This window comes from Marmota flaviventris, chromosome 3 (genome assembly GCF_047511675.1).
Source record: "Marmota flaviventris isolate mMarFla1 chromosome 3, mMarFla1.hap1, whole genome shotgun sequence".
Lineage (NCBI taxonomy): Eukaryota > Metazoa > Chordata > Mammalia > Rodentia > Sciuridae > Marmota > Marmota flaviventris.
The window spans coordinates 138068990-138084837 of record NC_092500.1 but is presented as its reverse complement, the minus strand read 5'-3'; the positions used below and the strand labels follow the sequence as shown (position 1 = coordinate 138084837).

The following is a 15848-nucleotide window of genomic DNA, read 5'->3' as shown; positions in this document are numbered from 1 at the left end:
TTGTGGATAGTTTCCCCTTCTCTTCAAGTATTAATAAAACACAATGGATATTTTAGTATTTTAGAAACTAAGGATTATTAAGTATTGATACAAATGTGAGTTGTTTAACCATGTGCAGAAACCACAGAAAATAAGAGCCTTTTTTCTGTTTTATACTTGAAAAGTATATTGAGTATTTTGCCATTGGTTCTTGGAACATGAATACCAAGGTTGCTTTGTTTATTTTCCTTCAAACAATCACAGTAGTGGTTTGCTTCTCCCTGAAAAATTAGAGAAAATAATCACTGGCTGCTGCTTGAAGTTGTCTTCAATTTGTTTACCACAAAATGCAGATGCCACAGAATGTCTGTCGGGATAAGGAAACGTTTATTTGTTTGTATCTCTTTTTTTTTTCTTCAGATTTAGATTTGTTTTGATCATTTGGCCTGTTTATTTCAAGAAGCTAAGCTGCTTGTTTCCTGTTTTTCCAATTCTGTTAGATTATTTAAAGTGACTGGGACATTTGGAATGGTTCCAAACTGAACAGTTTTTCATTTAAAATAGAGTTATTCCCCGGGGCAGGATGGCATAGGAAGTGAAGAATCACTTAGTGTGACATCTTAGGTGGATTTGTAGTGTTAGCAAGTGCTTTAAAAAAAAAATACCTCACCCACCCTTATTGCTGCTTGCTGGGGGAGGGGAGAATGAAGCTCGCCTTTTGTAGAAAATGGAATAGTATGGTCAAGCACATATCTCTTCTTAACAGTGAACTTAAAGGGGCAAAATGTGAGTAGATTTTCAATTAAGTGCTGACTTATTAGAGACTCAGAAATGGCACATCTGCAGTATAAATCTTTGAAATGACCTGGCCATCAGCACGGCAAGGGTGAGGCATTTGTACAAAATGTACAGGAGAAGGGAAAGATCTTTAAAGTCCAGTCATTTGTGTTTTTCTTTCAACATATGTAATCAGAATAGTAGTCACTATCAGGTTTCTCTACCAATTTAACTGCAAAATTGAAAGCTATGAAGCCAACATTATTTTCCAACCAAATTTCATGTTTCTTGGTTGCTAGATCCAAACTAATCTTTAAAAGTCAGCAACTGTAGCCTTAGTCTGCATTTACAAATTCTAAACATCCAGATCTTTGATCAACCCCATTCTCATCCATATGCGTTCCTTGTGTAAACATCACATAAATGCATTTTTGCGGCTTATCAAGTTGTTTTTGAACCCATGTGTTGGTGATTAGAAAAGTTAACCTCACACATCCTTGTGCCTGTATTAATTCCTTTCACAGTTGAAAAGGGCAGACAAAAGAATCCCCGAAGTTCATGCATCCAGACACAGACATCTCCAGATGTACTGTCCTCGGAAAAAACACTGGAATTGGCTCGATATAAAACAAAATGTGAAAATCAGAGTGGATTTATCCTGCAGCTCAAGCAGCTTCTTTCCTGTGGTAACGTCAAGTTTGAAGCCTTGACGGTTGTGATCCAGCACCTCCTGTCCGAGGTAAGGAAGTGTGGCCTCCACTCTGGGTCTTCTTGCTCACTGAGGCAGGGGTGGGGCAAAATGGGGGAAGATTGGGGGCACATGCCCTTGTGAATATGCCTGAGTTAATGATCGGAACTATCCAGTATAATTCCTCCAATTCTGCTTTTGTTTACTTAATTGATACCCGAGTTCCTCTCCTGAAATTTAGAATGGAAACATTTTCTTAGTATGTCCTTTTCTCCCCAGTCTCTTGATTAGAATGACAATATTCAAAAAAGATAATTGCCTGTGGTACTCTTAGTGCACCTATAATAGCATTAAGCGCCCCCTCCCAGTTCATTTTTTTTTTGTCTAATTATATGCAGCTTTCCAATATCACACTTAATTTAATGCTTTCAAAAATGAGGTTGGTTTATGTTTATGGGTCAGATAACTCTTTTTGAGATAACTCCCAGAATCACATCTGGAGACTCTTCAAAGTTTCCATCCATTCCTAAAATAATCTGTGGTATGTCGGAAGCAAAGCAGATTTTCTTTGTTTACTTACTCTTCCCTGATATTCTTAAACAGGGATGTTAATTCAGGAACTGGTTAAAATTTATAGAGAAACCAAGTTTAACTGAACATTTGTTAAGTGAACATTGCAGACATAGTTCTTTAGATATGTTTTAATCACAGTTTTAAAGGTGGATACCTTCCTTTCTCAAAAGAAGAAAACTGTTCAGTTTTGTTCTGTAGGTCAGTGGTCAGTTCAACACAGTAAACCCATAGTGATCTTAATACAGAGGCCACTGTGATGCGGATGCCCACCTAGGGAGGGGAGACAGAGGTGAATAAGACTTGGCCTGTGCCTTTGAAGAGCTACGAGACTAGATAACAGTTTAGACCAAATACTTGATGAATATTTTGCAATTTTGTCTTTTATATAAATATGGATATTGGTTATATACAAATATATAATGTCCATATCAATATTAATTAAAATCTATACAGATAAAGCTACTAAACATTACATATATGATATATTTTATGTGTATGTGGGTGGGTGGGTGGGTGTGTGTTTTGCCTGAGATTCAGCCCAGGGCCTTGCACATGCTGAGCAGGCACTCTACCACTGAGCTGCATTCTCAGCCCCTTGTGCGTGCGTGCGTGCGTGTGTGTGCGTGTGTGTACACATACGTGTGTATCTTTTGCCCCTGAGGGGGAAGTAAAGACATTTACCTAGTTTTTTACTTATGGTAGTATATTGTGTTTTTGGTACTCTTTAATATGTAAGAAAGGAATTCAAGAATTAGTTTCTGTAACCAAGTAGGATAAATTAGGAACCACAGAGGGAACGTTTAGTTTTTCTATTCAGAGATAAACCAGTGATTTCGTTTTACTGCATCCAGCTTAACAGCACCATCTTCAACTCTTCTCTCCTTTATCCTCCTGCGTAAGTCAATCATGAGGTCTTGTGAGCTCTCAACTCCGGGTTTCTCCCCTTTATCCCATCTTTGCCATTCCTACCAATTGTCCTCCTTGTTCAGCCCCCAAACAACTAACTGTCCGCTTGGTTCTGATAGCAACTTCATAACCAGCCTTTATGCCTGTAAGCTTTCTCCCCTATAATCTCTCCCCAACACTACTCCCAACTTCATTGTTCCAAAGCTTTCCATTCTGCTGATTAAACCCCCCCGGGGTATCTCCATTGTCTACAACTGATCTGGCCAATAGGATAGCCTCTAGGAGGCCATTGAGCATTTGTAATGTAATCAATCTGAATTGAGTGTGTGGTGAATACATATGGATTTTTAAAACTTTGAATGAAGTGAAAGGACCTGAAATGCCTCATTATTAATTTTTATAGTGACTGTCAAAGTGGTATTGATAAATATATATTCAGATTGAATAAAATATTATCTGTTTAAATTTTTTAAAGATGTGGCTTCTAGAAAAATTTAAATTACATACACAGCACATCATATTTGTTTTGGACACCTCTGGTTTACAAGTTGGAATGTAAGGTTCTCTATAATTTGTTACCAGCTGCCATATATATATTTATTTTAGTTATAATGGACACAATATCTTTATTTTTATTTGTTTTTATGTGGTGCTGAGGATGGAACCCAGGGCCTCACATGTGCGAGGCAAGCGCTTTACCTCTGAGCTACAACCCCAGCCCACCAGCTGCCCTTTTAATGTAAGCCTCACAGTGCCAGTGCTCAGCAGCATACTAGGAAAATGGAGGAAAAGTGAGAGGGATTTAACATTTGTTGAATATTTTCTAAGATACCAGATATTCTTTCTTACCTTATTAGATCATCATCAAAATCACAATAAGTTGGAATTTACAGTCAAGAAAATTAAGGAATAGAGTTGTGAAGTAATATCAGACAGTAAGCAAGAGGAGGACCAGGACTTAAACTTATGGCTAGGACTTTATGAACTGAAAATGTCCTATCCCTTTTCGTCCTTGGTTTAAATACTCTTCCTGGGCGGCTACTGTCCCTCTGAAACCTTCTCACATGTTCAGGACTTTTTTTTTTTTTTAACAACATTCTCATATCACCATCTGCATTTAATTTATAGATTTTTTTTAATGCAAACAACCAAAGTAAAAATGCAAATTAAGTGAAGAAGGCAATGCTGTCTTCCATGTCCCTCAGAGGCCCAGGAGTGATTTGAGATGAAAGACAGGAGTCTGCTTTACAGGCATCTTCTCAAGCCCCAAGTTTCGCTCCCTTGTGACATGAACCTTCTCCATTATATTCGATCTAAAGTATTTTAAAATACTTTTTTTTTCTTATGAAACCTAGCTCTTAAACACAAGCCAAATAACTTATCAGGTACTCAGTTGTGGAAAGAGCAGATCCAACACTAGATTAAAAATTCACTGGGTTGGGCATACAGAGAAATGCTTTGATAGTCCATAACATGAGTGAGTTCCAAGTATATTTTTACCATATATGAATTTCGCTCACACCTGAATGTGGGTCCTAACACCTATGTAATTGTGACTCTACTGAACAAAGCTCAGGAGTTCCCTCTTTAGTGAAGACTCCTTAGCCTTCTAGTTGTCTATTCAGCTCACCCTCTAGATTCCAGCAGCATTTCTACTTCCCTTTTGTTCTTTGTATTTAGTTTTCCAGTTAGTGCTTTTTAAGATAGGAAGCTTACTGAGAGCAGGATCTGCCTCTAGTTCATTATTAGGAACCCACCCAGCAGCTGTGATACAGTGTATTTGTGAATGAAGTAATGAATGGGGAGTATGGAATCCCAGATGGAAGATACACAGGAAATTTTGATGTAAATGTCCTTTGTTCCTTCTTTCTTTATACTCAATCAGCAAATATTTACTGATTGCCGAATATGTACAGGTACTGTTATAAAACAGGTGGAAAGACATAGCCAGAGGGAAAGTTAAGCAACTAAAAAAGATTCACTTCACCCTGTAGAGTGTGTGTGTGTGTGCATACACATACGTTGTGTGTGTATATATAAATATGTATGAATATGTATGTACAAATATATTTATATGTATAAATATATGTGCACATATATATCTTGCAATTACTAATCTTTTCTAAATGATTTTGAAGCATTGGGTTATGGGTAAAAATGGTTGATTATAGTGAGTCCCAGAACTATCTCTTATCCTTCTGTTGCAAGTCTATTCAACAATGCAGACACATTTCATTACACCTTCGTTAGAAGTTCTAATAAATGTCTCATCATTCTGGAAACTTATGTTACACCCTCTGTTTCTCAGAATACACATCATTATCTTCAGTTTGTTCTCATTCTTGGTTCATCCTGGAATGGCTGTACAGTATCCTACACTGACAGCCAAAGCCAACAAGATTGTGATGGTAGTAATCCCAGTGTCTTTTTAAAAGGGTCTGTGTAGGTTTCTAGGTAACCTAGAGAAGATTGAATTCTACCCCTCCCCACAATCTCTTATTTTAAGTGCCTTCAAATTTAGCCTAGACTAGTAACTAAACAAAGGTGAATCTTGAGTGATGCTAAGAGTCTACTTTAAGTAAAATTGCCTCAGATTAAAAAAAAAAAAAGTAGCCATACTGACAAATTCACTGTGTGGCCCTTGGGGAGGTCAGACATGGCCACATCAGAGCTGTCTGATGTGGGCTTTTTTTTTTTCCCTGCAAGATCCTGTGCTGTTGATACTTCTCAGTAGCTAGCAGAATTCAGGCACACTGATGGGACCACAGCCAGACACTAAGTGCCTGTGTCCCGGGGACCCTTAATTAAATTATGGTGAATCCATATTTTTTCTTGGAGTATTTCATATGTTTAATGCATGAGTATAAAAGCATTTTTCTATCCAGATTCCCCCTTTAGTTTTTTTCCTGTGTGTGTGTGTGTGTGTGTGTGTGTGTGTGTGTGTGTGTGTGTGTCTGCTGTTACAGTAACAAGAGAATCAAATAAACCTGTTATCTGGAGTTCATTAGCTAAGACGTAAACACTGATCTGGGAATATCTGAAGAAAAGCAGTGAATCAGAATCTGACAAAATATATTTTATCAGCAAGTAAAGGATGAATACATTTAAAGGGCAAGCTACCAAGGAAGTCGGGCAGAAATGAACACATTTTTTGTGTCTGTTATGGTATGGGCCCTGTGGTTGGCATTTCACATAAATATCATATTTAAAGCCTTCAGTTTTTCCATTATCCTGTACTGCTTCCCCTCAGATGAGGTCATCTGTTTTGATTGATAACCAAAGAGTTGGGCCTGGACATTTTAGTTCCACCCAGGATCCAGGAGCCTTGAAGGCAGAGACCTTAAGTTTCTTAAATTTTTTTTTTTTAAGCATGTGCTATGAAAAATGCTTAGCTAATTGGTAATGAGTAACAACTTGCCAACCAATTCAGAAGCACATTTGGGGTAGGGGATGGTGTCTCTGGCTGGCATTTAGCATTCCCAGAAGGTTTCTGTAACAGGTAAAGAAGGTCAGGCATCCAGAGAGGGGTGCCACCACATGTGACTTATCAGTCAGGGTCACTCCAGGTGAATTGGGTTGGCACTGAGACAGAGAAAATATCTTTTTCTTGGGGTTCAGTGATGTCTCATTGGCCCCAGCTCCCACAAGGGAAGCAAGAGAGGAGGACAAGAGCGACAGCGAGCATGCCTTAAGCCATATTTATTGAGGGGAAGACACTCAAGAAAGTTCCACCCAAATGAGGCAAGGGATTGAGTTCAGGGGGATGTAGCCCAGGCTCACTGGGTGATGCCCACTCCCAGAGCTTCATTCCCCTGCCTGACTGCTTCAGGATCACTTGTGGTATCTAATAAAGCTGTCCTCTGACTTTGAAATTGGTTCATGTCAGTTCATGGGTATAATGCCCAAGAGTAATGAGAAAAGACTTTGCAGCTAATTCTGAAATTTACAAAAGACCCTTGTCTACCACATGTCTGCCAGATTTCTTGGGTCATGTGGAAAAAAACAAAAGTACTTTTGAGGAAGCAAATCCTGGAACTCTTGTGATTAGGTATCATTCCAGTCTGTGAAGACTCTACAAAGTTTAATAGTAACTATGTATTTCTCTTTCTTAATAAATATAACCAGGGACAAAACGTACTACCGTTTATCCAAAATAGATTACCAAACAAAATTAAGGCTGAAATTGAGATTAAGAACATATTTTTAAAATTATATATACATTTTAAATTATTTCTTCCATTATTATCCCAGTTGATTGCTTTCCTAACAATTACTTTTTTATTTGCAGTGCTGGGGATTGAACTCTAGTGCTAGGCAAGCCCTCTGCCACTGAGCTACACCCACAGCCCTATTTATTATTTTTAAAACTTGGAATTACTGATTGGTTATTTCAAAATAATACCACATTTTTTAAAATTCAGGCATTTAGGATACCATTAAGGCTAAAATGTTCTCAATGAATAAAATGTTTCTTCAGTCTTGGTCACTGTTATCCATTCATAGGAGTGTTAATTTCCTTAACTGAGTTGTGAGAGACTAGTGCAAAATAAAAGTGATAAAATAGAAATGACCTCAAAATCTTGAATCTGCACACTTTTAAACTCATATTGTGCACATGTACAAGAATGTAACAATAAATCCCACTGTTATGTATAATGCACCAATAAAAAAAGAGGAAAAAAATTCATCAATGGTCTGTGTCCTATGTAATCGAATCAAATTTTGAGAGAAACTCCATTCATTTTACAACATCATGTAAAATTCTACAGCACAACATGGCCCCTTTCATTGCCCTTCGCCTAGTTCATAACCTCATTTAGTTTATGGGTTTTGAGGAACAGGTTTCCCTTCTTTATTAGCAAGTGTGATAATCTAATGACCTCAATTAGAGAGGGGAGTAACAAGGCTCACAAATCTAAAAATAACTCCATTATCCATGCAGAAGGGTCAGTTTTTGTTTCCACCATCCCAGCTGATATTTAAGTAAGTGGCAATCGATCAGTCTAATGTCTGGCTCTCGTTTTTCATAAATGAAGGGCTGTGGCTTTAAGTAATCACAGGCTGCTTGTGCCAAAGGCAGAAGCTGCAGTATCAGCTTCTGTGGGGAGAGAGGAGTCTGAGGCATACGGTAACCTGCAGGACATTCAGGAAGGCCACCAGGGCCAATGGCGCTCCTCCTGGTAGAGCTTTGAATGTAGACAGACCCGACTGGTGGGTGGCACAGCCACCTGTGCACTTCTTGGACAGTGCAGGGGGTGGGGAGTTGGAGACAGAAGCTGGAAAATGGGCTGCCCCAGCAGCAAAATGTGCCTTTATTCTCCATGTGCAGCAACAAGGGTAATTAGTATTTGTTTATAGTGCTTTTCTGGAAGAATGTCAGGGACTAGGGCAGAGGGTGTTTGGAATCGGGGAAATGCTTTGAATGACAAGCAACTCTTGCCTGCAAAGGCTGGATCTTATGATCTCTGCAATACTGCAATCAAGATGCGGTGGGAGCTACCTCTGGGGCCATCCTAGCGAGGGCATTTTCACAGAGCTTGGAAATTGTATGTCTTCCTTAGTTACGCCCTGATAGTAGGGAATCCACCTTGTAAGGAACTATGTCTGATGACTGTGTGTAAGTATGTGTGGCTCTGTGACTGGTACGAGTTGCTGGGAACTTAAAAATTATTCTGTATCGCAAAGTTGATTGTGGCCTTTTTAATGCTGAAACAGCTGCCTGTTTCTTTTGCTTCGTTTCTTTAACATCTATTTAGAATTATAGCTGCTCTAAGATATAATAATCTTTCAAAACTCGTGTGTAGCTGGATAAATTCAATTTTAATTTGTCTTTAAATGCTTACTTTTTTGTTGTTGTAGCTTTGTAACAAACTTTTTTTTTTTTTTTTGGTCTCATTTAGAAGTAAAGGATTGCCCTTGTAACAAAACTTTTTTATTTGTAAATATAGGACAAAGTATATATAAAAGCCTATGTTTAGAACATTAAATATTTATCTTAAACTGATTAGGCCTTTTATTGCCCGTGGGAAGGAGAATGTGTTTTCTCCTAAGTACAGTATGCATTAGCTGAAAGGCTGTATGGATCAGCCCAGAAGCATTGACTCTTAAGCAAATATTTTTTTAAATGAGCAATTCAGTTCCTCAAAGGAAAGTTTCACGAGGACCTGAGAAAATAGATTTTTAAAACACGAATTTCCTTTACAACTAAGGACATGTGTGTGTGTGTGTGTGTGTGTTGTTTTAAACAACACACACAATTTAGCTGAAATGATTCACATCTTGGTTTCCCGATCTTGGGTCTCGTTTTCCTAGTGATAACAAATGTGTACCTTACTGCAAAGGACCCTCTTGAAAACATTAGTAACTTGATGTGTGTTTTCCACAGCGGGAGGAAGTACTGAAACAACACAAAACCCTATCTCAAGAACTTGTGAACCTCAGGGGAGAGCTAGGTAAGAGCCTCTTTTTTCTTTTTTTGTGGTGGTGTTACATTGTATGGGGTGAGGGGAAGGTTGGAGAATTTGGACTTCCTGTCTGCATGGTGTCTGGAGTTGCACGCTGGCAGTTGTCAGCTCTCCCCCTCCAGTATCTGTGCAAACACTTACTATCGACATTTCTTTTGAATCTTGGCAGCTTGACCTCAAGTTCACAGAATTCCTGGCACTGATCTCACTAAAGCCTAGCAGAGCCTCTGATGACCAAAACATGTCTCTTGCTGAAGAGAGAGAGAGACAGAATAATTTTTTTAATCGCTTGAATTCCCGTTAAATAATTCCATCATCTTTTTTTTTTTTCTTTTTCTGAACCACTTTTCATATGAAAGAATATTGAGGAAATTTCCTTTGATAACAGCAATTACATTACACTTCCTAAGGATGGCTTGTGAGTAGTGAGTTTACAGTTAAAAGGGTGCTGCTTGTCAGGACCATCCATCTGAAAAAGGCATATTCTATTTTGATCTTACGATTTGGATAGTGCTAAGGGTGAATAATTGCCCAACTCCACAGGGAGCCATGTCTGAATGGCTCAACACCCACTCCTGCTGTTCAAGGCAAGACTATTTTAGTTCAGGTCTGTCCTAGAGGTCCTCAGGGTTCATGGGATAGAGACAATACTGCCTTTTCTGCCTCAGCTACTGTGTAAGAGTGAGCTGGGCTGCTTAGGGATCCCCTGTTTGTGGGGCTCCTCAGCCTAGAGAACTGGCTTCCTACTTTAGCGCCAATCATGCCTGGAGCTGTCCATCCAAAAGCTGCCTTCCTTGCCCTTCGTAGTTTTCTGTGTGTGCCAGCACTGGAAGCATGGGTAGGTATGAGTATAAGTAATGCAAAGGTAACAGCTAGAAGAGCAAATTATGCTCATCCAGATATAAGACAATCTGCCTGTTTTTCTTTGGAAAAGACCAGAGTTTAAGCATTGCCAGTCTAATTTGCTGAACCGAAACTCTTTGAAACAACCACTGTCACCATGCCAGGTCCAACCAGGGCAAGAATTGAAGGGCAGAGCCTAGAGGGTCAAGACTTGCTCTTCATGTTACTTTTCTCTTTCCACCCTCCAAGAGGAGGGAGGACAAACTCCTGGCTAACTCCCTGGATCATAGTATCTGGCCAAAGCAACAGTCTTGACCTTGTTTTAGGCTGTGGACATGAAGTACCCTTTATGGGAAAGTAATCTTAAGACAAATGAAACTTCAGAACCCCAAAGACTTGACAGTTCTAGTGAAAGTATTCAGGGAAACCACAGCTGAGAGGTGTTTCTGAGGGCTTCCTGCCATGTTACCTGACTACTGCCCTTTTGCTTACACAGATGGCCACCTTAATTTGCATTTGTGCCTTAAGTAATGTAATGGATACAGAGTTAGAACATCAGGAAAGAGGCCTTTCTGTGTGTTTAGCATTCATTGTACCCCAGTGAAGGTGGAGCTGAGCCTACCTAGTGTTTCACATTTCAACCTCTCTTTAAGGCAAGGAGGAACAAGAACGGAACACTGTGCTCATTCACTCTTCTTGAATGGGGGATCCTCTTTTTGCCTTTTAGTGGATGGCACAATTAAGCAATTTAAACTGGGGTGCAGTACTCGGCACCTCCAGTCAATCACATCATCAGGAAGTAGCCATCAGTTTGTACCCACTCTCACCTTCCATCTGTGATTGGGAGAGTGTGTCTAGGTGTGCTGTTCCTCTGCTGCCAGAGTGTCGGGATGCAGTGGGTAGCCTGGCCATGTCCTCCTGTCACCTAAGGTCCATCTCTGGGAATGTGTCATTGCTGCTGTTGAATCCAGCAGAACTGCTCAAGTAGCAGCATAAAGAATTTGGAAAATGTTTGGTTCTGTCAGGGAAGAGAAGATAATCCCTTAAACACTTGTGATAAAACCGGCCAGGAAGAACATCTCAGAGCACACAGTTGGATTGTTGGTTTTAGCCTGAACCGAGATGGAAAATGATAGGTTTACATAACAGAGTTTAAAGCTTGTTTTAAATTTTGAGGCAGTCAAGAAGAGCACCAAGCAAGGACTGTGTTGTCACGTGTCCTTGTTCAAATCCGTAGTAGCTGAGTGACCTAGAGCAAGTAACGTCTGTCTCTGCTGTCCCAGTTTCATTCTCTGTAAAATGGCAGTAGTGATTGTCTGCCCTCAGGGTGGTTATGAGAATCACATGGGGGTAATGATACTTTGTAAAGTGTCTCCCACCAAGTGTTAACTGCCATTAAATAATAGGTATTGAGATATATGCAGTTTTCCAGCTGGGTAGTGATTGACCACATTTGCCATTTTGTAAGGGCATAAACCATACTGCAGGTAGGAATAGTAATTAGATGAAATGTTATCAGAAATACCTCAGGACAGGCTCCTTAGACTCAAATGGAAGTGAGACCTGACCCATCCTTTCCTGATGGTGGAGTTTAATGTGTAGAGATAGTAGCTTGGCAGTTTGTCCTTCCAATCCTTAGACATTACCTGACTTCTTTGAGTACAGATTCTTTGTTGGTGATATGAAAGTTGATATTTTTCTGGCCTATTGTGTAGCATGAATAAAATAGTAACATATAAGAAACAATGGCATAGCACCTGGCCCATGATAGGAAACTCAAGAAGAGAGAGCTGCCATCATCCTCATGAGCGCAGTATCCACCTTTCCCTCCAAGATGATGTGAGGTCATTGGTGTCGATCTCCAACAGGGTGAATTTTCTTTACTTTCTCTATGAAAACTGAGACCAGGTTCCCAAACTACTATGCACTGCAGAGAATAAAGACAACTCATAAACTGAGAGGCACTGAAGCCCAAGTAGAGCTGTGCTTTTGACCTTGAGAATCTAATGCCTCATTTTGTCCCCACCAAGCTAAGGTAGCTTCCCTCCACCGCAGCCTGCATGTTTCTGCCATCTGAGCCACACACCTTCATGGAATGATTGGCTATTTGCTTCTGCAATAACTCTTCAAAAAAGCCCAGAAAGAAACTGTGGGGATCCCCTCATTCCAGCGACCCCTTGAGATTTTACACCAATATATCTGCTCTATCTTGTGTTCTCCTAGTATATTCAAATAGTAGAGCCCTAAATTATATAGATTCTTTCCTGCTTCCTGCAAGGGGTGGGGTGGGGGTTATAATATACTTCGCATTTTCCTGAGTAATTGATAAATATTATTGTCATTTGAGGTTTCAAAGTTCCTTTGTTATTTAAGAAACTTGTATGAAAACAAAATTTTTAATCAAGAAGAAAATAGCCCCTAGTTCCACTATCCAACTATAACTTTTATATTTGCATAGTTCCTTGTTTTTGTTTAGATGAATATATACAGCTTTGTGCTCTGGTTTTAAAATTTAGGTATAATTTACATACAGCAGCATTTCTGTTATTCTGTCCAACTTGATAAACATATTCTCATATAACCTATATCCTTGTCAAGACATAGAACAGTTCTGTGATCCCAGGAAATCCCTTGTGCCCTATTTCAGGGGGACCACCCCATCCATCAGAAGCAAACACTTATTTTTTATCAACATAGGTTAGTGCTGTCTATTCTAGAATTTCAGGTGAACGAAAATACATAGTATTCTCATTTTTTGTGTCAGGCTTCATTCACACAGTATCATGTTTTTAAGATGCATCCCTATTACTGTGTGTATCCTCTGATCTTTTTAACTTAACAGGTACAGTATTTTTCCATTTTTGCCTGATAAGCCTGCATTATGGGAAAATCTGTCAAGTGGGTTTACCACAGACTTACTTACCTGTTAAATAGCCTTGCAGTCAGTGGGTTTCCTCATCCATTCCCCTGGTTTCACCTCCATGCTATACAACCATGACTCACAGGTGTATTTTCCTAGCCCTTTCCCTCCTAAGCTGTAGGTATTCTTCTTCCTCTAGGGCTGCCTCTAGGTGAGCCAGTCCACTGTGATTAAACCTTCTTAGGCTTCCAGATTCTCTGCAGTCTTTCCTCATTCAAACCCATTCCTCACTCAGCCTGTGGTGGCATTACTGATTCACTTTCCACCCAAGCTAATGAATGATCACCCTCCTTTTCCCGTGCTCTGCCCGTGTGGCAGTCTGAGTCCTAAGTACTACATCCTTCCCTAGCATTCCGGCTGCCACTGTTCTAATATAAGCTCCATAGTTTCTTATCTAGATGATATTGCAGTGGCCACCCAACAGGTTGCCTTGCCTCTAGGCCCCCAGCTCTCTTCCTCACATGCTGCTCTTTCTCCTTGCTTCACACCTCCTTTCCAGGCCCTGGCCCTGGCCCGGGTTTACTCGGCCTCTGTCCACTGCTCCTGCATGTGTTACCTTCTCTGCCTGCGGTGCTTCCTCCTCTTTCTACCACCCTTCTATTCTTGCCTCTTCGTTTTCTCATGTTTTAAGTCCCAGCTAAAATACCTTGCCTTCAGGGGAGTTTCACTCAAATGTTTTAAGCAAGTGAATTTCACTTTTCCTCTGCCCTTCAGGGTGCTTTATCCACACTGAAGACTCTGTTCTGACAGTTGTTTGTTTATAGATCTCCTCTCACCATCCAGAACTATGAGCTCTTCAAAGGCAAGGTTACTATCTCCTTCACTTTTTTTTTTGTAGTTCTGCCACCTTGTGCCTGGCACATACCCAGTACCTAGACCGTAGTGAATGAGGGGATTTTGTTACTGAGGATGGGAGCTAGGGAAAGGGGGTTTTCTCCTTTTGGTACACAAACACTTGATGGGTTTTATGCACAAATGTTTTCTTATGAATTGTTTTGAGAGCTACATTTCTGTCTTTAGGAGTGAATAATAATAAATAATAATAAAGGTAAAATATAATTTTCTTGGACACATTGTGTCTGATAATCCCAGTTAATTAGCAGATCATTTTGAATAGTTAAATTTAATGGTCTACACCCACAGCAGATATTTTGCCTCAGAGAGAGGGTAAATGTGTCATCCTGATTCTTTCTACAGCTGTATTGCATGAAAACTGGTGTATAGAGGGCCATCATTATGATCTATTAGGGGTTTCTGTTGTTCTTTAAAATCAGTCCTTGGGATCACATGTTTTCATCTGTCAATAGAGAAAGGTATTTTGCATTCCAAATTATTTTTCAGCCATAAGAACTAACAGCTTAACTCTCACATAATTTTATGTTAGTCCTACTTGTTTCTGTTTTTATGAACTAACCCTTAGTTCATTAAACACTTCTATAATTCCCATAGTATGTAAAAGATTAGTTAATTTTGCCCTCTGTGTGTAAAAGTTATGAGATGGGTATGGCTGTAAGATTTATTATTTATTCCTAAGAAGCAATGTTCAGCTGTATAAGTAGTTTGCATTTTATAAAAAGAAAACAAAACTCCAACAAAGTGAGTCCTTTCCTAAGGCCAAATTGCTCAGAAACAAAGCGGTTGGGTTAAAAACCTAAGTCAATCACAACAGGAAAGCTTCATGAAAAACATGGGAAAATCCTTTGAAATAAATGCTAGTTTGCATTGAACTTTTGGAACTTTTTCTTCTGATAGAAAGTTTAAGTTTAAGAAGTACAGTATTAGAATGTCTTGTTATCTACTTTTAAAAAGTAAGTTGTCAAAAGTAGTAAACAGATCAACACTTACCCAGTGGCTCTGAACTTCAGACGAGCTCACACCCCATGGAATGTGTTAATTCTTTCCCTGTCCTAGTTCTGACTATAAGTTTGGTTTAACAAGGTTGTGAACTTAAAAACTCTTCATATAGCTAAGTCAGTTTTGCGTTACAAAATTCTAGAAGTGATTTTTTTTTTAAAGTAGACTTTAATGAAATGTCTATCAGTGAAATGAAAACTAAGTATACACCAAGCAGAGTACTTTATCTGGCTGAGTTGAAGATGGAGTTGATAGACACCTCAAATTTAGCTCATTCTTATCTATATCTGTCCTAAATTTGGACTTTGGCCAGCCACATTTATCAGTAAAAAACCGTGTTGTTTCACCTGCAGTAATGTAAAATGTTAGCACTGGTGTCTGTTTTTGAAAGCTCGTGAGTGTTCCTCTTTGTCCTAGTTCTTGTCTTAACTCCAGACTCTCACCTTTTGGTTTTCCTAATTTAGCATCATTTGTCTAGAGCATAGTTCTCAAACTTCATTGTATAATGAAACAGACGTGCTTAAAATGAGACTCCCAGTTCTCACGCCCATTAATTCTGACTCAGTGGACTTGGGATGGCGCCCAAGAATCTGCGCTTTTAATAATCACCCAGTTGATTCTGACATAGGTTCTCCCAGGTCTATACTTTGACAGTGCACTCACTACTAGAAAGTTGTTTCTTTTATGTTAAAAAAAAAATCAAGTAAGCATAGTAAGAGTGATATCACCTTGCTCCATGCCTGTAAACAGGCCTCCAGATTTTATGCATGACATAGACTTTTACCAGTGCTGTTTACCCTTGTACCCTAAACAATGATTCATCAGGGAGGACAGGCAGAGTAGC

At 39.4% G+C, this 15848-nt stretch overlaps 1 protein-coding gene across 7 annotated transcripts in view; it reads left to right on the top strand.

Annotated features, from left to right (window-relative positions):
- Nucleotides 1-15848, top strand: part of Mtus1 (microtubule associated scaffold protein 1) — a 141644-nt gene that overhangs the window by 107588 nt on the left and 18208 nt on the right. For 6 of the 7 annotated variants that reach the window (XM_071610433.1, XM_071610434.1, XM_027954691.3 and 3 more), the window contains 2 exons: nucleotides 1281-1495; nucleotides 9309-9375. In XM_071610433.1, the coding sequence (XP_071466534.1) occupies nucleotides 1281-1495; nucleotides 9309-9375 (282 nt within the window). Of the gene's footprint in view, nucleotides 1-1280; nucleotides 1496-8040; nucleotides 8261-9308; nucleotides 9376-15848 lie in introns of those variants that run through there. The other variant, XM_027954698.3, reaches the window with a different exon arrangement.